The sequence below is a fragment of the Pezoporus wallicus genome, unplaced genomic scaffold, assembly GCF_028554395.1.
Source record: "Pezoporus wallicus isolate ANWC-B61680 ecotype Strahan unplaced genomic scaffold, APGP_CSIRO_Pwel_v1 scaffold_2617, whole genome shotgun sequence".
Taxonomy (NCBI): domain Eukaryota; kingdom Metazoa; phylum Chordata; class Aves; order Psittaciformes; family Psittacidae; genus Pezoporus; species Pezoporus wallicus.
In genome coordinates this window covers 948,111-972,020 of record NW_026637592.1, presented here as the reverse complement: position 1 = coordinate 972,020, position 23,910 = coordinate 948,111, and the positions used below count along the sequence as shown (strand labels likewise).

Sequence of the window (23,910 nt, the reverse complement as noted above, 5' to 3'; positions counted from 1 at the left end):
AGTACAAATATGGGGAGGCCTGGCAGATTGACTATATCACACTCCCACCAACCCGCCAAGGCAAGCGCCATGTGCTTACCATGGTGGAAGCAACCACCGGGTGGCTGGAAACATACGCTGTGCCCCACGCCACTGCCCGGAACACTATCCTGGGCCTTGAGAAACAGATTTTGTGGCGACACAGCACCCCAGAGAGAACTGAGTCAGACAATGGGACTCATTTCCAGAACAGCCTTATAGACATTTGGGCCACAGAGCATGGCATTGAGTGGGTATATCACATCCCCCACCATGCACCGGCACATGGGAAAATCGAACGGTACAATGGGCTGTTAAAAACTACACTGAGAGCAATGGGTGGGGGAACTTTCAAGCATTGGGATACACACTTACCAAAGGCCACCTGGTTGGTCAACACCAGAGGATCTGCCAACAGGGCTGGCCCAGCCCAGTCCGAACTTTTACATATTGTAGAGTGGGATAAAGTTCCTGTGGTGCACATAAAGAATTTGCTGGGGAAGACAGTATAGGTTATTCCTGCTTCAGGTAAAGGCAAACCCACTCGTGGATTGATTTTGCCCAGGGACCTGGATATACTTGGTGGGTAATGCAGGAAAATGGGGAAGTCCAATGTATACCTCAAGGGGATTTGATTTTAGTGGAAAACAGCCAATGAACTCAATTGTATGCTGCAGCACTTTTATAGCCCAACAGCTAGATGTCTTCAGGTCACCAGCGACAGGCCGTGACTTCCCTCTGATCATCATCCCAACAAAGATTGAACTTTGACAAAACCAGACAAGCTCAGCAGTGAACAGATGAGTTCCATGGTGTCATCAGCAGGCAACAAGTGAACACTCTACACAGTCTCTCCTGCTCAGAAAGACTGTTACAAGAGATGAAGCCCGACATCATGGACTGGATGAACTCAGCAGCATTTTAGGGATTGGTCCATGCACTAAGGAATGATATTTCTCTCTTTGTGTGTATGTGGATGTGTATATGTGTGCCTATATATATATATATATATATATATATATATATATATATATATATATATATATATATATATATGAGACAAGAGTGATGGTATATTTAAAATGTGGGATCTGAGCATGACATGAATGATACGGAATAAGGGGTGGATACTGTCCTGGGTTCAGCAGTAGCAGTCATTTTTCTCCTTCTTAGCAGCTGGTGCAGTGCTGTGTTTTTGACTTTCAGCCTGGGAACAATGCTGATAACACCGATGTTTTCAGTTGTTGCTCAGTAATGTTTACTCTGACCAAGGCCTTTCTGAGTCTCATGCTCTGCCAGGGAGGAGGGGAAGCTGGGAGGAAGCAGAGACAGGACACCTGACCGAAACTGACCGAAGAGGTATTCCATACCACAGCACGTCATGCCCAGTATATAAACCAAGGGCAGTTACCCAGAAGGGCTTGATCACTGCTTGGGTCAGGCTGGGTATCGGTCAGTGGGTGGTGAGCAGCTGTATTCTCTCCCCTTGTTATTTCCCTTATCATTATTATTACTGGTGGTAGCCATAGTGGTTTTGTGTTATACCTTAGTTACTGGACTGTTCTTATCTCAACCCGTGGGAGTTACATTCTTTCGATTCTCTTCCCCATCCCTCTGGGAGTGGGGGTGAAGAAGAAAGGGGAGGAATGAGCGAGCGGTTGTGTGGTTCTGAGCTACCAGCTGGGCTTGAACCACGACAATGAGCATACATTATCTTTGCTGTGAAAAACAGCTGCCTCTACAAAGTTCAAGAGCCTGTGCTTGGTTTGCAATACAATACCCATGATAGCTTTGTTCTCACTCAAAAGCACCTGTACTTGAAATATCCATCTCACAAACCTTAGAGCTGCATCTCTACTCACAGTCCAGGTTATCTCTCTGCAAAGGACTGGATCATGTAACATGCATCAAAATCTACCTAGGAGCCTAAACTACTCCCGCCTAAGTCTCTGCACAGCAATATTCATGGTATCTGGCTAAAGAGAGTGCTCACTGGCAGCATCACAATTTGCTCCTATGCAGAAAAGAACTCGGGCATCCTCCAAAATTCTAAAGGCATCCTCTTGCTTCACCTGCAAGAGCTTGTTCCATGTAAAATAAAACTCAGAAACAATATCTACCATCAGTCTATTTCTGTTCTCCCCAAGGCAGGAGGGTTCTCTGAATCAGCAGTCTTTTCCTAGATACCTGAGCACTCCTCTGTGAAATGCCAAATTAGCACATAAACGCTAAGCACCATCACTGGGCTGACCTGTAAGGTCTTTACTACCTCTGGAGTCAGGGACTTGAGAGGTAGTAGAATATACTAGACTTGGTCTAGTATTTCTGGGTGGCCCATAATTACTTTTTAAATTACTCTCTTTACTGTGGCACCTGCTGTACTGTTTAAAATAGGTTTATAGGTAAAACACATAGAACATACTTCCAAGTTAGACATTTTCCCATCTCATTTGCATATCTTCCATCCTACCACATACTAGATAGAGCCTTTTATTTCTTGGATTATCATACAAACATGTCGAGTACTCAACATTCCCTTCCCTGTTTTATCACAGGACACCAGGCAGTCTTCAGGACAGGAGGTACTAAATACCACTCCATGCACAATCACAGTCTCAGCGTGGAATGTCTTTCTTTAATAGAGAAATAAAATGATATAAGGTCATAAGCTAAGACTATCATAAAGTGCATTGCAGGTACCCTATACTTAAATACTCCCATGCTGCCTCTTAACTCCAACTGAGGCAATTTTCCTAATGCCCATAGAAGTGACACAACCAATTCCCCTCCCTTAATAATCGTACCCTTTCCTCTCTAATATGCCTCTGTAAAAAGTTTGTTTTCTAAAAAAAAACCCCAATTTTTTTAAAAAACGGTATCCTTAAAATACTTAGCATTAGAAATGCCAGGAGTCTAAAAGGAAATTTAGAAAGCCCTTATGTGATTGTGTTCAGATAACCACTGGAGACCGCTCGTCTCTCTGAAAGGGAGACCAAACCCCACAGCACTGTATCATGAGCACTGTAAATACACTCGCTGGACTGTGTGAAAGTGGCCTCAGCCACAAACAGCAACCTCAGCATCTTTCTGTTCGTGTTTCCTCCTAAATACTTGTGAAAAACTAACCTCCAAATCAGCCCTCCAAATCAAGATCTGAACCTTTCTGTCCTGACAGTGCAGTGTTTCTGTGTTACTCATCAATATGGCATTTTGCACATCATTTGATGATAAGCTGGGTGGAAGAGGGGCCATGAACATCACCCGTACTGTTCTGGTGTATTAAGTAAATTATTCTCCAACTGGAACATTGCTTGACTCTCTGTTTACTAAAAATGTCAGCTCCTATAGAAATAAACCCTAATTTTTTTCTAGAAAATAATTAGAAAGCATCATAAAAGTTATATTGGTATCTCAATGAAAGCTCTTTCACACCAAGGTAGGAAAAAGAAATAGAAAAATCTGAGTTATTTTACTTGAAAATTACACATGGAGTCCCCTAATCAGCAAGTATTAGGTAGTAAATATATTATCTGATGTTTTACTCAGTCAAAAGGACAAGAAAAGAAAATCAGAGTATGCTAAGTTTACATTCATACTTGCTACTAAACTTAGACATGGGAACTGCATGGTAGTTAGAAAGCTGAAGTTAACAGTAGGGTCACTGCTTTTCAAAATGCAATTATTCTCACTGTATAATTTCTTATTAAGCAGTATAAACTATGCCTGGCATGCGCAATCACTAGTTCAAAATGAGCAAAACCTAGGGATTTTATTGTGTAAATTAACATTGGTTCCACTAGTGCCAGGGGAAGCTCTGCCATCAGCTTCAGCCAGTGCAGCATCTGCCCTCAAATCTTGATAGAAATGAAGTTTCAGTAGTTCAGTAAATCCATGTGAATGCTGATTCCTTCCAAGGCCTTTTCCAGAATAGAGGTTTTATTTCAGATGAGCAATCCATCTGTTTTTCTCATGACCCACTCATAAGCAGGCTGAGAACACGTCAGCTTCCCACAGCCACGATTCCTAAACTTTATTATTTCCCACACCCTCCCTTTTTTCACCATGGAGATGGAGAATAAATTGCTGACTTTCTTTTCTATTTTGTTTTTTACAGCAAGTTGCCATGTTGTCCCTCAGACATCTCTTTTTCAGGATGAGCACCTCCAACACCACCAATATTTCCTGACAGGTCACATGGCCTCTCACTCTTACCACCCTCAGTGCTTTTCCTTTGGGTTATCACCAAACTCTCTGTAGCTTATTTGGGGTGCGCTGCCCAAATCTGCACTTAGAGGTATCACTGAGCTCCTACCAAAGCTGTGAGGAACAGAAATCACTCCATACTGCTCATGGGCCATATTTTGTGTTACATCTTCAGCACTTGCTAACAAGAAAAGCTCTTAATTTCAACATGTACATTTCTTCTGCCAGCTTCACACCTGTTTGCAATAAACTGGAGCCTTTAACACTGTAAACAGCATTAAATGAGAAAGTCAGGCATAACTGGTTATCTTCACTTAGCCTACACCCCAAGATGACTGAACATTGCAGGGTTACTACTGGAAATATGTAAACACAGGCACGTACACACAGCCCAAGTACAATTAACAGAGACTAACCTAATGTGTATTCAGATGCAGATGTACAGAGATAAATAAGCTACAGATATAATATAAACACACACTGTGTAGGTCTGTAACTGAGAGGTTTATCTAAGTGATTAAGAATACCACAACTTTTCCAGATCCAAAAAGAGAGAGGGAAAAGAAAAGGAAAAGGTTAAATATAACCACAGCTAAAATCTGATTCCCTTCCTTTATTGTCCTGAGTCCAGTTACATGGACTCATATGTGTGCTTATATATATATATATATATACACACACACGTATATATATATGGAAGAGACTATATCATCTTTAGCATGTCACACTGCCTGTTCCTCCTCTGTGTAAACACATTCAACTCCTCTGAAGTCAGTCAAAACACATATATAATGTAAATATGTGTGTGTGTATGTATGTGTAAACGCAGGATAAATGGGAGTAGAATAAGGCCCCTTGTTGGCTCAGGTCTTGCAGGTAGTTGTGATAATAGGAAAACAAGAAAACTAATATGCTGTTGTTACCTACTCTGCAATAATTACATAATTATACTGTAGTTACAATACCTGATTATTGATGTACTGTAAAATAAACTGTTATCAAGTTTTTTTACTGTTCACTTCTATTTACAGTCATCTCCGATAAAGACTAAGCCTCCTCAAAAATGCATGATAAAGCTTCTTATCACAGGTTTTAATGCCTCTAATAACTACTGTAATTCTGTGTGATTTAGTGCTTTGAATAATCCACCAGGATTTTTCTCTAGATCTTTAAATGGATTGTAATGTGTACAGAGGTGTCATAGTGATTAAATTTACAGGACACTTACCAAAACAGTGATAAGAAGGGATGTTTAATTAACACATGTACACGTTGTTCAACTGTACTATCATGCAAAAACGGAAAGACCTGAATGAGACCCCTATTTTCCTTTCAAAACGTTAAAACAAAAAAAAAAAACAACAAAGTATTACCCTCACTATACAATATAGGAGCAGACATTCTGAGGGCAACAACAAATCCAGGCAAATTCTGAGACGGGTATCAGCCTAGTGTTGTATACTGGGTACAACCAATGTCCTGGTACCTACTGGACGTCCCAGAGAGAAAGGAAAAACTAAGTCATGTATGACAGTACATGGGAATTTACCAGCTGAGTATGGAGACGCCATTCCTCTGCCTAGTGGGTTGTTCAAGGACACTGCAGTTCTCTTCAGCTATAAAGCCTGAAAATATCAATGCTTTTAGGACTCATTGATAAAAGTCATTGCAGAAAAACAGTTGAAGGTTACCTTATCAGACGCTTTTGGACTCCACGTCTCAGAAAGGCACACAGGTGCTCTAGAAAATCCCTTTTCCCTTCATCAGTAGATTTACTTAATGGCCAAGGCTATCCCTTGTTTGTCTAACAGATAAGTAAATTTAAGTCAAGCAATGAAGCGCCCCAGCAGACTAAACCCCAACAGAAAAGAGCAGAAGAGTCAACTATACAGCGGGTAGTGAAAGAGAACCTTTCTCTCTCTATGGACTCTTTCCACTTTAACTTCTACTGACATTTTGTCCACTGTGATGCTGACAAGAAAAAAGAAAAAGTTGTAGAGAGATCTAAAGGTGTTATCATATATGATCAAAAGACGAAAAAGGAAAGTAAGCAGCTCATGCAACTCATATTCCCACAGGGGAAATAGCCTTTTTAATATTAGAATTGTTTATACTTTGAAATGGAAATCCTAACATGTGCAAGTGCATGCAGCTGAAGTAGAGTTCACTCCTGGATGGGGATGAGCCAGGCAGTAACAGGGCACAAGAACAGGCTTTGGCTTCATGAACGGAAACATAAATCTCTCCTTTGTAAAAATGATTCCTAATGATCTCAGAGTTTAGTATGGAAGGTGAGTGCCACTTTTTGCTTTAGAATGAATCCCACGTTATTTTGTATCACAGTCCTGGCACAAGGCTGAAAAGATGAAATCATTCCTTGACCATTATTATGGGCACGCCTGCTCTGATCTGCAGCGCTATGCGGGGGCACACAAATACTGGAAATGGTGTAACTGCATTATTACTGTGTTCTGCACAGGCTTTTATACCCTGCTTCTCAGCAAGATTAATTATTCTAAAAGGAGCCTCACACTACTGCCATTACCCTGCTCCCAAAACCCGAGTTACATCATTTAGGACACTGTGTCTCACTATTTGAGTACATCCACGCAGCTTTATTTTTTACAACCGGAGAGAAAAAAAAAGTTAACAGGAACAAGCTCAGAGATCATGAACAAGGCAGAAAACTTAAACATTAACAGGAAGAGGGAGTAGGCGCTGCTGGTGTCAAAAATAACATGTTCCTGAGTCTAACTATCAAACTACCTGGCAAGCAGGACTGCTTACCTGTGCAATCTTTTCTCTGCAGCAGATGAAGGTGTGGGAACTTCCTTCTTCCTCCGCTGGCAGTATTAACAGAGCAGTGTGTGGAGGGAGACTATGGGAGGAATTTATTCCTCCTCTCTGTCATCAATAAACTATTAAGGCAGCTTTCAGGACTCTCAGAGGGTGTTTGAAACATATACCCCTTTGTCTGGCTACTTTCTAAACGGGCTAGCATACATAAGGCTGCAAACTTTCCACAGAAGAACAACTACTTTTTAAGTAAAATATACAAGTTTCTCCTGTAACACAGCTTCCCATTCTGAGCTGCAAAGAAAGGTATTGCACCATTTTATGGTTCAGAACGAAACCTGGGTGTAAGGTTCAAAGGTTACCTTTCAAGAACACATAATTATTGCCAGCATTATTATGAGTCTAGAGCTTGTAGAGAGAGGCTGAAACTCCCAAATAAATGAATTAGTCACCCCCTTTACAGCTTGTGCTAACCATCTGAAGTAAATCAGTAATGCATATGACACTTGTCTGACAGAAGGACTGGCAATGACTCTGAAAATCAGTGCAAGTTAACCAACCACGTGGTACATCATCCCAAACAACTTGCAGGTGAAACTGAAATGGTTTTAAATGCAACTTTGCCCTTCCCAGGAAAGAATTTATAGTAGTAAACATTCTAGATAATGTCCCTACTAAGGAAGACATTAATAAATAAGATAAAATAGCATCTAGTGAGTGATTCAGACATTAACAGAGCAGCCTTAGCCATTTTCACTATCTCTCATGAGTTAATCAGACATTTTTTCCAACATTTCCTTACATGCCTGTTCTTTCCTTCTGTGCCCAGCAAAATTATGAGCTATTTCTGAATGTGATGGTTAACCACATTTTTGTTACTTTTCTGCATTAGATGGAGAACAATGAGATTTGCACCTGAGAAAAAGGGGGAAGAGGGGGATAAGAAAGAATGAGAGAGAAAAGCGTTGGGGAACAAGATGATAAAAAAGAGAAAGACGGAGAGAAGAGGAAAATGAGAGAGGAAAGATACAGAAGAGATAAAAAGAGAGAGCAGAGGAAAGGAGGAGGAAAGCAGGAGGAAAGAAGGAGGAAAGAAGGAGGAAAGAAGGAGGAAAGAGGCAGGAAAGAGGCAGGAAAGAAGGAAAGAAAAGCTACCGCCTCTTCAGACAAATGACTCAGACATAATCATCTTCTGACCTCAGAAAGCAAATGATGTACGAAATCTTCAGAAACGTTGATGATGCAGCTAACCGCATGGAGGGTGATTTTAAACTTAGGGAAAACCATCTGGTTTAACTACCCCTGAGTAGTAAACCATCCACCACATTGAAGTTTTATCATTTTAAAAGTCGAATATTTATGGAATATTTATATCCAGTCTGCTTTCCCTCAAAGAAATTTGTCTTACCTTTCTAATCCTCCCTCTGGTCTTTGCCTTGGTACAGAGACAGATGTCATGGTAAGCAATGGAATGTATTTCACCAGGATACATATGCCATATCCTTTGTTATCACAGAAACAAAAATACACTTGTTTTGATCTAACTACATGCATTTAAAGGATTATTAGTAGAACATAAAATGAAGCAGAGAGGTTTCTTTAAGGTCTGGTGGTTCCAGCTGTTTTTACCAAAGCTGCAATAGATTACAATGGGAGCATTGCACATTGAATGGCGAAAACAAATGGCTCCCAGACTAGAGTTAATCCCAGGCTGTGTACAAAGGAGAAGATGCTCACCCTATGGAAGGCATACGCAAGCTGAACTGCATATGTTGAATTAAAGACATCTGCACTTTGGCAGAATTTGGACAATGACTCACTTTAATTATGTAAAAATTTCAAATGGGGCAAACTCCACTGTAGTGACTCACATTAGTGCTACCACATGATATTCTGATAGCTACATCAGTATATAACTCATGTTTCTGCTGCAGAGTTTTTACAGAGAGAATGACATATTACCTGACTAGCATTAAAAGGACTCCCTGTTCCCAGCAATGACTGGTACATTAAGTAATGCTTCAGAAAAGTAGGATACCGTACACCAAGTTTGGTTGTTGTTTTTTTTTTTCCCTGACACAAAACTACAGATCTTTTAATGACAATAATTCACTGTCATTTAAAAATCGATTTTCTATTTGGTTTTTATTTCTTTAAATTTATAGAGTTGTGGGGAACAATTTCAGAAGAAGATACTTACATCATTTCCTTTTCCCAAGAAGAATTATGGTGCTGCAGACCTCTGAGGGCTTCCAATCCAAGACGCTCCCACTTTGCCTTTACATGAGTGCAAACACACCATCACTACATTCAAGAACTAGGTCTGGCAGTAAGGGTACCAGGCAGTTTCTCATGTTTTGCTTCACAGGCATGGACCTTTCCCTGCTACCTCCTGCACTTTTCAACTGAATGTGCTGACAGGACCCTTAAGCAACAAAGGGCTACACAAAAGGCATTTTCACTAGAAAAGGAATGTATTAATGCAACAAACATGGACTTTGTTAATGCCAGATGCTGACTATAGGTGTGAATGAGGAGTATGATGAATGGGATGAGGAGGAGAAAGCAATCTTAATTGTGCAATTAGTTATGTTTGTGCAATGTTTTGCATAACAATTATAGCACATTGGTAGACTAGTGATCCAAAATGACAGCCTTCCAAGAGTTCAAGCAGTTAGGAAAGCCACTGTACCTTTTGAGCAACTACTTTAGAAGGCTAATGAAAAATGTAAATGATGGCAAGTGGCCTTTGTATGGCTTGAGTGTGATGCTGGGCATGGATGTGCAAGTGCAGCTGAGAGTGGTAAGAAGTACCAGGTGGCAGAGGATGCCCCAAAGCGAATCATGGAATAGTTAGGGTTGGAAAGGACCTTAAGATCATCAAGTTCCACCCCCCCCCCCGCCATGGGCAGGGACACCTCACAATAAACCATGTCACCCCAGGGTTTGTCCAGCCTGGCCTTGAACACCGCCAGGGATGGAGCATTCACAACTTCCTTGGGCAACCCATTCCAGTGCCTCACCACCCTTACAGGAAAGAACTTCCTCCTTATATCCAACCTAAACTTTCTCTGTTTAAGTTTTAACCAGTTACCCCTTGTCCTATCACTACAGTCTCTAATGAAGAGTCCCTCCCCAGCATCCCTATAGGCTCCCTTCAGATACTGGAAGGCTGCTATGAGGTCTCCACGCAGCCTTCTCTTCTCCAGACTGAACAGCCCCAACTTTCTCAGCCTGTCTTCATACGGGAGGTGCTCCAGTCCCCTGATCATCCTTGTAGCCCTCTTGCTGCAGTCCTTTTGGCTCTCTTCTATAGGTCTTGCTTAGCTCACTTTCATATGAATGTCAAATTTTGCATTTTCTGTGTGCTATCATCTAGAATCCTCTGTAAAACAGTTTGGTTTTCCCCCAGTTGGTGCACTAGATTAGCATCCCCCATTTCCCCACTCCAGAACAGAATATAATTAAGGATCATGGGATAATAACACACACACACTAGTCATAAAAATTAGAGAATTTCAAGTTTGGTTCTGCTTTCTAATTTTACATGCTTCACTTCACTTCTTTATACAAAGAGAAATATAAATGGCTTTGGCCACCAGATATCTATTAACTCCTTGTGCATCAGATCCTGTGAAGCAGAGATGACAGCAAGAGCCATAGCAACTTATAAGAGGCTGTGCCTTGCAGAATCACATCCAATTCACAAAAAAAATGAAGCCTTTCACCCAAATGTTCCTTCCTCTGTCTGTCTACTGTGCAATGGTTATGAAACATCATCCAGAACTGTCTGTGTTCATAGTGTACAGGAAAATGTTTCATGACCTAGGGGAAATACTTCATCTGAGAAGCCTTCCAGGATGACACTGACAGCCTTGAAGCAGAAGAACCACTTGGTTCTTCTGGCAAAGACCGGTGCAGGAGGTGCAGTGGCACAGCTGGTTCAAAGCAGAGGTTGTTTTGTACATCCCCACCTCAACAGTAGCACCTCCACCTCGTTTTTTTTTGCTGGTAGAATGGAAACAACCGAGACCTTACTGCCTTTGGCTGTGGGGCCGAATGTCACCAGAAGAGAAATTAGCTGCTTCTTAATTAAAAAAGGTTAAATTGCTTCTACACCAGGGATAAAAATATCATCAAATCGCCATTTCTCATCACAACAGTAAGCAAGAGGCAACTGCTGATCTTCAGTGTTTCCTGACAGGTTCTGGAAAGGGAAAAACCCACCAGGATATCTTCTACCATGAAGGCAGGTGGTAGTGGGGAGGCAACTCAGGATCCACATCCCAAAGTCTACCAGGGCTAAATCATATTCCAGTTTGTCTTCTTGTTTAAAGGAGAGGGAAGTTAACAGAGGTCACTGAGAAAGATGTTCATGCCACATCTTTTGACACACAGCATCACACAGACAGGATTTATTACTTGCCCAACCTGTACACTGTCTGTGGCAGATTTCTAGGAAAGAAACCCACATATTGTGATGCTTACTTAACTACAAAATTCCTCCCTCTCTCTCAGATAGAGAAGACTGTAGATGTTCACCTTTACTGATGTTCTACTGTAATTATTTTTATGGCAATTCTCCTCCATTAGTTAGAGGATCTTAATGGAATAAATAGAAAAATGAGCTCAAGCCTGAGTATTCTGCATTGTAATCTAAATTAAACTAGCATTACAAATTTGTTTACATATCTCAGTTGAGTTATGCAGTTTCAAAAGTTACTTGCTGAACGTAAACATGTCTCCTGATGCTACATTACCCACTACATGCAGTAAAATATAACCTAATGTAATACAATAAAACTGAAAAACCAATAAATGTTCCTATTTATTGAAAAATTGGACAAAAAAAAAAAGCTTACTGTCAGTTTTTAAAGACTGAAAATCAATAGATGATGAAAGGCTGTGTTTTTTGTTACCATTAGACTGTTGACTCTAGCAATAAGTAAGATATGGATTACAACTGGGGGAGTAAAGAATTGGTGAAATATACAATTTGGAGCTAAGAAGCTCCAAAGAACTCCAGGTCTGGGGGTTTCAGAAACTTAATTCCCAGTATTTGTGCAGCAGTGGCCATCTAGGCAGCACTGTTAATAGGCCCCAAGAGCATAGCTCCTCCATTTGGTTAACAAAGGCATCTTTAAGTATCTTCCTGTCTTTAAGAGCATTTCTAAATTAAGGGGGCTCTTAATCAGAGTTGCATCTGCTAAGAATCGAAAATGGAGACTCAGCTTTCACAGATATTCACATCCTGCTAATCAAAATAATCCTCAAACAACATAATGAAACCCCAGCTATTGCAGTCACACCTCTCCTGTGCCTGAATTGAGCCCACCAAGCTCAACAGCCAAGTGGTGTCCCCAGGTCCAGCCCACACACCCTGTGCAGTTCTCACGTAACAACTAAACAAACCTGCAGTGATAGAAACCACTGAGCTAAACGCAAACACTGCATCCAGGGTCCTTAACTGGTCATCTATGTCAAAGTTTCTCCAAGTGAACCATTACAGGTAGGTATGGTTTCACCTAGGAGGTATGACCATTACATATAAACCCAAATATGTAGGTTCTACCTGAACTATGTTTGTAAACTCTGGAACAGAGTTTGAAAGGATGCCAACTATCACTGGGAGTTAGGGTTGCTTTTAGGAGTTATATTCTCTCTCATAATCATACAGCAGCTCAAGTCTTGCTAGATGGGGGTAACGCGGTAAAAGCCAATACTGCCTTTAGATATACAAATGTACTTCCCCATAAAAGGGGTCAGTGACCACTGGGACTGGATGTGACAGAGAACTAGTAAAGTCAGCTGACCTGTTTATTACAAGAGCACAGAGCTGTGCAGTTTTAAGTATACAGAGAAACACACAAAAGTCACAAGTCCTTGAATGAGTTGACAGTGTACAGAAATGACCATCCTACTACTGGCCCCAGTCCTGTACTTTCATAAAATAAAACTTGTGCTTCAGACTGAGGACAGCACAGAGATCATTAATTTTCATATCCTGGTTTACTTCAGTTTTCCCAGGTAGAGAGCTAGCTATTTCTGACAAGGTGGCTGTTACTACATATGCATAATCACATACCAAAAAAAGATTCATGTTGTTCCTGTAAGCTTTTGCTTAAGTACACCATGGAAAATAACTCTGATGAAATAATTTGCCCAGAGCACTGCTTGTCTGGAAGATTTGTATAATTTAACTGCAGCTCTGTAAATAATTTGGTCATAGACAGGCCACCAGCACAATTTGGTGCTAAACCCATGCAACGTTAAGGAAATGGCCAGCAGGGCAAAAATTAAATCTCAACTAATCAAAGTATGTACAACTCCTAGTATGTACAACGCACATTAAAACCCAGTCCAAATCTACCCTTTTTCGGAATATGCTTATTCAGTTTAAAGGAATACGCTGAATTTTTCTTTGGGTATTAACACAACAAAATGTCATGCTTTCTCTCAGTGAGAAGATCACCTGTGTATGGTTAATCCTGCAGATCTCCATAAAGATATAGTTTTGCATGATAACATGATAACATCCCAAACTTGCCACAGCACAATTACATAGCATAGCATTTTGTACTGTTGCTGAACTACAAGTAACTTTCACCAAGGCCTCTCAGTTCTCCTTGTGTGGTTACCCTGTAAAGTAGTAAAAGCTACTGCCCTGATTTTCAGTCAAGCCTTAACTGATTCTGCAAGCAAGAGGTACAAAATTGTATGCATGGTACATTGCACCTTTAATCATCTACCTACCTGAAATACTCAAGCAAGTAGTTAGCCATCTAAATGTTCCAACTACAGGCTTAAAATAAATTAGTTTTGTAGTACATGATTCTGTCCACATTATTTAAAAACTGGCATTCACATCCCCTCCCAACCCAAGTATCACTAAAGCCAAGCAGAAACTACAACCCAGTAGCAGAGCCAAGACCACCAGGCCTAAGATTTAGTATGTGAAAAAGGGAGAGAACCAACAAGTGCAGGATGCTTCCCATTCATGCTTCGTGTCTGGACAAACATTTTCCCATCAGAAATGTCCACAATCAGCATTGCCTTCCTGCACCATCAGACTGTAAATCAAGATATGTTCTGGAAGCCTCCTATGATTTTTACCAAATGAGAAGGAAATAGCAGGGAAAATAATATACAAAACAAGGCAACAAAGCCATCCCTCTCAACAGGACTGAAAAAAGGCCTCAAGAAGAAGAGACACTTATAATTCTTTTTCAATGAAAAACAGAGAAGGAGGTAGATGGGTTAAAAGCCAGCAAAAAGTAGTAGAAAAAAAGCCCACCAGGTATTGTTGCAAGAACCTGTAGATAAGCATCTTAAATCAGGGTAAATTACACACCTCATGCTGGTGACTCGGTCATGGGAAATTATGAAGCTACGTGATGTCTCATTTGTTGTGCTGAAAACAAATGTAAATAAATTACTGAGAGAATCTCATTTACATTTAGAAATTCATCCCGATGCATGACAAGACTGCTGATGGTTTTTTTTAAATGATACTTTGAGAAGAAGTGCCACTATTAAAAACAGATTATAGCCACCTCAGCAAGAGCCTCTGCTTGTGCGTGCTCATGTCCGTCTGTGTCTAGGCATGAGTGTGTAAAAGCAGATGTTCTAGAGAGAACTTTTGTATCACTGAGAAAAAAGTTTTTCTTTTACTGTTTCAGAACCAAAATGGTGGTGCCAGAAGACAAACCCATCAATCTGTATTCTTCTGTTTATTTTCCCCCTCCAGAGTGGGAAACAGCAAGACAATGTTATGGATTGGCTGCTGCCAGTACAACAGAGTGCAAATGCTAAAATCATAGGAACAGAAATAGCGTGGCATGTCTCTCCATCACCAAGTGTAATAAAACTTCCCCTTAAATATACACACAAAAAGCCTTTTGCTAAGCTTTTATCTCGCCCCCCCCCCCAGTCTCACATTTTAAGCTGTCACCAACCCAATTGAGAAGGATATCCAGGAAGCTGTAAAATGGAGAGCAAGTTGAACCATGGTTAGCTAAGCGGCATACATTCAGGCTAATATCCAAATGCTTTAGGGGCTGTCATTCTCCATCCCGCGTGGGAAGGCTGCAAAGAGACAGACTTGCTCGTATCATGATTGCTCTTATTATTACAGCAGTGAAAACACTGCATACTAATGGGGATATGTTTTCAGAAAGAAAACTGTTAGATGGCTTTTTAGACTCTGTGCCTGGCTGTCTGGGCTTCAGTAGCCAATGCTTCCTATCCCTTTCTTTGCTTCCCAAACAGAACTCTCCAAAAAAGTTAGTAACAGGAGGGTGAAATAAACCATATTTCCAAATGGGGACATGACAGTGTTCTACAAGCCCACATACGGCAGCATATTTACATAAGCCTGCATAGGTCAGAGAGTTTATTTGTTAAGGGACAAATAAGCAGGCCATGAAATAATTATTTTTCATTGTGCCCTGCCAAACCTACCCAGCCAAAGGCTAAATTGAGCTGCTATTGTGATTATTTGAACTGTGGAGCCAAAAGTCTTCACTGCAATGCATCCCAGCTGTCCTAAATTTTATTCTGATGGCTAGTTTTCACACTAGCTTGAAACTTGGCAAAAATGCTCCCCAAAATAGGCAGGCGGAAGGCTTGCTTTATCCAGACCTACATCAATTACTGATTTAGAGCTGCTCTGAGAACTTGATTATTAACAAATCACTTCCTGAAATTGTTATGACAAGATTCACATATGCAAACGGCAAGCTGCTCATATGTACACAGCTAGCAAAAGAATCTAATACAAAGGTTCCCAGATTTATTTATGGTTATTTCCTATAGTGCTTTACTGCAAATTACCCACTAAAATATAAAAGAAAGGGGAGAGGTCCAGCTGCAGCACCACAGCTTTGACATACAGTGACATGGGAACACCCAGGCCATTACTGCTCAACGTGCTTCTACCTTCACCCACTCCCCTGTTGGAAAGGATGTACCACTGCCTTCTGGCATTAGAGGAAGAAAAACTACCAGTTCCCAAGCCACAGATTTGGTCAGCACACCAAGGAACAGGTAGGATTACTCTAAGAACAGCTCGGATGACAGGCCTGGGAGGATATTTCGTACTTTAAACAACACTGACAGTGGAGAGGGGGGGAAAACCCAAATATTTTTCTTTTAAAACCTCATACTTCAGAGGTTAAATTAATCCCTAATAATGAAAGATTAGGAAGAGAACAAATAGAGAGAAGATTATCCCATGTCTGCCCATTGTGAGGCTCTTACAACTTTCCTTAAGGCGCCTGGGGTTGGTCATTGCTAGACACAGAACCGGAGGCTAGAAGGATCTCAGAAGTGATTCATTTCATACTTCCTACATTTCTGTTTAAATAACTAAGACACATACGAAGGACAATGAGGCTAATTGTTTTGAAGGCAGCAGACTTATAAATAAATGACATGCCCATCATTTGGTATCAGGCTGTACGTACCACATCCCTGACAAGACAAGCACACCTCACTGCAGCTGCCCTCCATCTCCTCCAGAACTCCTACTATTTTTTTATGCTGTTTGTAATTTCACTGTAATATCCTGAGGGCAGCAACCACTCCACATTTACACATGAATTAGAACAACACCTCACACAATGGCATACCAGTCCTGATTGGACCTGGACTGCTCCTGGGAATGCTACTATAAAAAGAGCTCATAAATGTAGAGTACAGCACAGTAACACACACACACACACACACATACCTTTTATCACAGTTACCATCACTGGAGTGTTAACTCTTGGTTTTCCCAATAAAATTGCTGATTGTTTCCTTGATGTCTAAGCTCCAAATGGCTGCAGGACATGTAGCTAAGATCCAGCATACCTTCACCAGCATACTCTGTGAAGTAAGGTGTTTACTATGGATGCACCCACTGTTTAATAAAATGACAGAAATGTTACTGAGTCTTGTTATAATTATGAAGGCATAAGGCTGAATCTTGCTTAGGATCTGCAACTGATGCAGGGATGAGCTGGGGACATTCAGGGTAAGTAATCAAAAGAACCCACATCTGTGTTAGCCACATGACCCCTGCATACCTGTTAACAGACCTACTGGGTCTTAATCTGATCAGCCAAAATTCCCTTCTTTCTTCCTTTCCTGGGAGAAGCTGTTTGACCTTTGAGCTTATACTTTAATATATTCTGGTATTTGAAATTTTACCTCTAACAAACTAGTTATTTTCTAGTACTTCAGATATAAACAACTCCAATACAAAATTTTAACTTGTTCTGGTATTCAGTCACTTAAATTTTAACTGAAAATATAATAAATACATTTGAAAAATCTTTACCAACATAATTCCAGTTTTCTTAAAAATTCCGTCACATCCATTATTTTGTAGGACTTTTTTTCCTGAAGGACCACGAAGAGCCAGTGTGGCTCACAAAGGCCAAAACGAAATGGAAGAGAGTGGGTGCAGGTAAGGCGGCAAACCAATAAATTAATTGAGTACATGCATAAATTCAGGCACCCAAGCCTCCTTTAAGGTCAGGTTCCATGTTGGAGTCACTCATTCCAACATTTAATATCGAGGGGGAAAAAAAGGAAGAAATAGCCAAAATGTAAAAATATACTTTAAAATCTTAGTTAGAACAGCCACTTTGCAAGGCCTGTATTTTGTGTTTGTATTGATCCAGAAGTTCACCTTAGAGATCTACCATACATACTACAATCTCTTCTCTCACAATAAAATAAAGAATGTAGAAATGACTTTTTGTTGACTACCACTTGATGGACCTTCTATTTATTAGACTAAAAACTCTACACAATCAAATTCTGTGGAAAATCCAAGATCGTAAGTTCTTTTTCTCTGGCTCCAGATGGATTGGTAGCTTTACAGGGCCTTTTCAGTATAACTTTACACTCAAATTTTGTCCATAACATAAATATTGAGAGTTTCTGTCTCACAGAAACATGACCCTCGTTGTTGGACATTCTCAGTCTGAGCACTTCAGCTTCTCTATAAACTTCCCACAACTCATGATTTAACTCTTGTTTCTTTTGCCCTGTGTGCCCACAACTCTAACCAAAGCAAACCCAGTGTCACACTTCCACTCTGGAGGAAAGATCATTCAATACTATAAATACTATATATATATATATATACTATATATATATAGTATAAATATATATATATACTATAAATATAGTAAGAAACCATGGTCCGTTTGGAAGAGCCTATTGACAAACCTACTCACACTCAGTCATAGTCAGATACGTGACAAAGTCCAGTGAAATCCTATTAGGGAATAATACAAATGACTGAGCTTAAAGAATACAGTTAGCTCCTAATTAAACAGCCCATAAATCTGTTCAGAACTTGCAGAATTTATCACCAGAACAGGAATCTCAAGACCTTTCATACAGTCTCATTTTAACAGCCCTGTTGTCCACTGAACAAACAGCTCTTACAAATGAGATATTTCACCAACTTAAAAAAAAGATGGTTATGCACTTAAAAGATGGTTATGCACTGAGTTTTCTTGAAATTGTGTAACATTTGCATGGTATAGCACATACCCTTACTTGTTCACTGCAGTCTGATTCAAAGTGCTATAAATATGTTTGCCCTTTCTGCTAAGCCCGCCTAAGGGATTAGCAACCCCCCAAAAGTTCAGTTGAATATTAACTGCATTAACTTTGCAGACTGTAACATACTGTTACACTCAAACAGCCTACAGTGCAGTATGGATGACTTGCTTAATAAAAAAATATGTTTTCATGCAAAGACCTATTGCTAGAAAAAGAGTTTGTTCTGTCAAAAGGGGTGACCTCTTTCCATTTAACTCCATTAAAAAAAAAAACAAATAAAAGAGAGATCTTTACAGGGATGTCCAGAGAAACCCTTATGATTTTGTCTGTCAACCCAGATGGACTTCCCTTGGCAATACAGCACCAGCTCCACTCCACGTTAGAAATTCAGCTCACCATGAAAAAAACCCTGTGAAATACAATAGCAAAGTGTCATCTACTGTAGTAGTGTGAAGTTAAAAAGTATGTAAAGAGAAATACAACTGTTCGCTTACTTATTTGTTAAGTAGTGCTTTGTGTGCCAACTCCCATAAAAAACACACGTGCTGAAAGCACAGTTATATAGCAGTGAAGACAAATAAAAGGAACAGGAAATATTTAAAAGTTGGAAGAGGGAGAGCTGATCAGAGTTCAAAAAGGAGATGACTTGATAGCTAATGCCAGAAGTCAATGAAGAGCAGGTTCTTATACCTCCTAAGTAAAAAGCTTCCAGGCAGAGTGTAACTGGTGGTATCAAAAGATGAAGAAAGAGAAGGAGAAACAGGAGAACAAGAATGGCTGGGACAAGTCTCCGAAGGTTACAACTTATAAAGTGGGCTGAGTGGAGTTGCTTGATTAAAGATTAAAAAACCCTCCTTCATTATAATCACAGTAATACAAAAATGTAGAACATGTCCACTGTCTGCTGAAAATAGAAACTGCGTAACATATTTTCTTTGCTTTTATAAAAAAAATAGATGAAATAAACCTTCTTTGTTGCTGTGGGAACATACAACTCTCAAAAAGACCTTGACATGAAACCTTTCTCACTGGCTCCTCAAGGATCACATATGTATCAGTTTATACACACTCCCATGTGAAGTGTAACTAGAAGCTAAATTCAAACTTTAAGAATTAGAAACCATATTTTTTCCAAAACACTGCACACTTACTTGCTTCTGCCATTCACCATTAAGTTGTCTAGAAATGGATACCAACAATAGATGTTGGTGCAAGAACTTAAACTGCAGAGAGCCTCAGACCACAGCATTAAACTGGAATTAAAGCTTTACAGGAAAAGAGAAATGCTTCACTCCCTGCACTCCCTACCTTACACACACACATACACACAAACTGCACACCTGCTACCCACCATACAGATGGGCCTGAATTCTCCTGAATCAGATCTTGGAGTTTTAAGCTCAGCTTGAGTTCAATTGGATTTCAAGACATCAGAATGTATTATCATTTCACATTTAAAAAAATTAAATCAGTGTTCAGGAACTCCTACTTTCAATGTTGTTTGCACAGTCAGATATGTATTAAAGTGTGATTATTGCCCCAAATGTACTAGTACAGACAAATAAAATGCAGCTTTGCAACATTTAATTTAATTACATATGCTCGCTTAATGCATGAAAACCAGGAACAAGCTGATTTTATATTATCAGCATGTTAAGCAAGACTGGGAATTTAGCTAATCCGTAGTGACCAGGAGTGGGGTTTTTTTAAGTCCACAAAGGCAATTTATCATCCCAAACTCACTTAAACTTTGTAGGAACCGGCCCTTAATGCACAGGTATCATAAAATATTAACACATTAAGAAAAAAAACTAGGAAGTACTGTTTTCCTAGAGAATTTGCTCAGCTTGCATAATGTAACATTTATCATCAATACAATTTTTTCAGTTAAGAGACCTCTAGCCTCCTCTTCAGGAGGAGGTCTCTGTCTCTATTTCAGCAGCTCCTCCGAGTCCCTGTTTCCTGCACGTCAGTGGGCTGCTTGCAACTGGCAAAGTCACGTTTTAAATCAGGACTGGCCTTTCCCCACCTCTTCTACTGGTCCTGAAACCAATGCGAGACATGCAGGGGGTTAACAAGTCATAGGCACAGCAGTAAGACATTCTCTGCAGGGATCGCGGGCATCTGGAAGTGCTACCGGTGGTGCTCTGCCAGAGCTGAGTCTGGCAAGCACCAAGGCACAGAAACGCGAGTCGTGCTTGCTTGGCCAGCCTTGGACTGACCTTTATTCGTAGCAGGGAACAGGAGTTTTGTTAGTGAACACAGAGTTCTGGTCTACACATTTTTTAAATTGATTATTTTATTGATGTGAAGTGCCCAGGTGCCCCCGCGACAGCCACTAATATAGATTTTGAAAATAAAATTAATTAAGGGCCAGTCTGGACCACCTTTACTGTCATCGTGTAGTACCCTTTTCTACAAGTAACAATGCTAGCAACTAGCAAGCACAAGTAGAGCGTTTCTAGAGTATTTCATTACATCTCGAAACACTTGACTGTAGAGTTCAAGATCACTGTCACCTATCTACATGCACACACGCACGCTCACTCTTCTCTCCTACCTTCCAAAAGGGAAACTGAAGCATTGAAAACTTAACCAACAAAATTCCGTGCCAGAGCACCAGCTCTTTCCCTCCAGACCATTAACAGCGCGGCACGGTACAAGCCTGAGCTGGAGCAAGAGCAGCCTGGCACGCAGGCTAATCTGAATTATAGTCATCCAGCCCTTGAAATGGTTCCTCATTAGCTGCTGGTTAATGGAGACCCAATGAGTAGTGTTATTTTCATCCCCTGCCTACTGAACACAAAATTCATTTGCAAATATCCTGTAAAATACTGCAAAGCAAGCCAAAGAGATATGACAACATAAGAGGCACACTATTTATGGAATGCACTTACCGTCATTTAGAAAAGGAAGCTGACATGAGCAACAGCCTAAATTTAGCAACACATTTAGTTTTTATTCACTAGTCACAATGACAACATTTTAGAAGGCTACCGCACACCTTGTGTGCTGAAAGATTCCACTGAAATCAAGACAGACTTTGATCTGAAAGGACTTCAGGATCAGCTCCTTAATGAATAAAACACTGAGTTAAATTAAGGCAATCACCATCTTGACTTTCTATTCCAAGTAGATATAAAATTACATTGATTGCAGGAAATGGTGGCATTCAAACAATATTGCAATGGCCCAAGCCTGAAAGCTAAATTCATTGTTGAGCTAAACTAGGCTTTCAGAGGGCATCATTTGATCTGAGGGAAAAAAGAATCTACAAACCACATATTTTCAATTAATAGTTTAAAAGGCACAGAGTAAGAAAGGAAAAACACTGGTCAATATGCCACATGCCACTCAAACAAGCAGTCTTGCTATGTATATGCAGATACTGAGTATATATATATATATGGGTGTATATATATATACGGGTGAGTACATGCATGTGGTTTTTGTCTTTGGGGAAGAGGGTTGTTCTGGGGTTTGTTTTTTGTTTTTTGGCGTTTCTTTAAGGCAGGCTGTATTACAAAGGCAAAATTTGAAATCCAGAAAGAAACAATGTGTTTTGGAACAGCCTGAGAATGCCCACTTACCCACACTACCTTTAATTCAAAAGTAATTGCCAATCAACAGCACACAAAGTTAAACCTACTTCTCTTAAAAACTCAGAAAAATAATTGATTCAAACCCTTACCTTTGGCACCTTAAAGACTTTTGGCCATGACTTACCTGTATAAATAGAAAGAACTAATTTACTACAGAAATGCCCATGGGCAAACATGTTCTGGCTAATGAAGTGTTCAGCTTTTGCATGATTAACCAGCTGGTGGGGGTGGTGTAAAAATCACAGGGCATAAAATAATAAGAAAAAATTGATTAGTAGCTCTCTTTTAAAGCACTCTATGAAAAATTTCCTTATTTTTGCTCAGCTGTTTGGAAAGGGACTGTACGTACAGAAAAGATAGACTCAAATGACTTACCAAGGAGCCAGGCAGAGGCTGCACCAGGCACTCACTCCTCCAAGACCTGCATCGCAGAGAGGTTCAAGTGAAAAGTGAGATACCAACCAGCACCATGTCTGGATTACTTATACAACAGGTCCTGCCACTAGTCATAAAGGTAATTTTCTACTATATTGCAAAAGACATTATGCAAAATTAAGAACTGTGACTATGCTTTGACTCAGTTCAGTTTCTTCCGAAGTGCTTTACACTCGAGCACTTTAGATGGCTACAGCTACTCCCATGAGTCAATTTAAGAAGTACCTCCATACAAGCCCAGGGATTCATATGCTACTTAGAAATAATGCACACATTTAGGGAATGAGATGTAAAGAAGATGGGGTTTGCACTAAGGACTAAAATCCCCTTGCCCTTCCCATCTTGTACAAGGGGTTTCTTACAAGCTCACGTGCTCTGCCCTCAAAATAGGTCCTAATTAGTTTACAAATACTTGGCAGACGGGTCACAAAAATAAATGTATCATTAACTGTCCCCTAAACCAATGCAGGCTGTCTTGAAGCAGTTTCACTTCATAGGCATTTGCTCTAGTTCCCTTCAGCTGGGGTATAACTAGCATGTAGCAGTTTTCCTTTAAAAAGGAAAACCACATATTTTTATGGCACTGGATTACTTCAGAAATATGAAACAGCTGCTTATACAAAGCATATACACCAATAATAAGAAACTACATTTAAGTTACAGGTAATTTTCAGTAGGCCATAGTAAAAGTCACAGTCTTCTTTACCTTCATGACGTCTATGGAAAATGCATGTTTTACATATATTGATGGACTTCTAAATAATTATTTGTATTTATGTACCATGGGAGAAGTGGGCAAAGGATCTGCATCTCAGGCATCTGCAATGAGTCCCAGCCCTGGGGATGTTCAATGCTGGGACTTCATGGGTTAGGAACCTATGTTACATCCCTTTGGCAGTATACAAGCAGCCACCTTATATCCATGCCCGGTTTCTAACTGCAACGTGATTCCAGAGCTTTCCCTCTCATGGCATATGTATACAGTATACATTCATATGCCCAGCTACCTGGATATGGATTCAATTCATCAGTCATATTGGTATATAGTGTATGCTGTGACTCAAACTATTCAATCAACCCATAGGATTCTTTGCAAGGAGTAGTAATTTTACCTGAAGTGAGAGTTATTGTGAGAAGAACCAAAGCAGAACTCTGAAGCCCCTTTCCCTTCTTCCCACAACTCCTCCACTTATCTTAATTACGACTTTCTGAGGGAGACAATATCTCTAAATGCACCAAAAGAGAGATTTTTCCATGCTGTTTTGCCATAGAAGCCAGGGAGATTATCCTGATC

General features: G+C 40.1%; 1 protein-coding gene across 20 annotated transcripts in view; it reads right to left on the bottom strand.

Annotated features, from left to right (window-relative positions):
- The window catches only part of ESRRG (estrogen related receptor gamma), a 402,312-nt gene that overhangs the window by 327,117 nt on the left and 51,285 nt on the right, over positions 1-23,910 (bottom strand). For 10 of the 20 annotated variants that reach the window (XM_057406441.1, XM_057406457.1, XM_057406462.1 and 7 more), the window contains exon 2: positions 22,557-22,602. The exons of 8 other annotated variants lie outside the window; for them this stretch is intronic. In XM_057406441.1, the coding sequence (XP_057262424.1) occupies positions 22,557-22,602 (46 nt within the window). Of the gene's footprint in view, positions 1-22,270; positions 22,306-22,556; positions 22,603-23,910 lie in introns of all 20 variants that reach the window. 2 more of the 20 variants (XM_057406456.1, XM_057406440.1) reach the window with 1 other exon arrangement.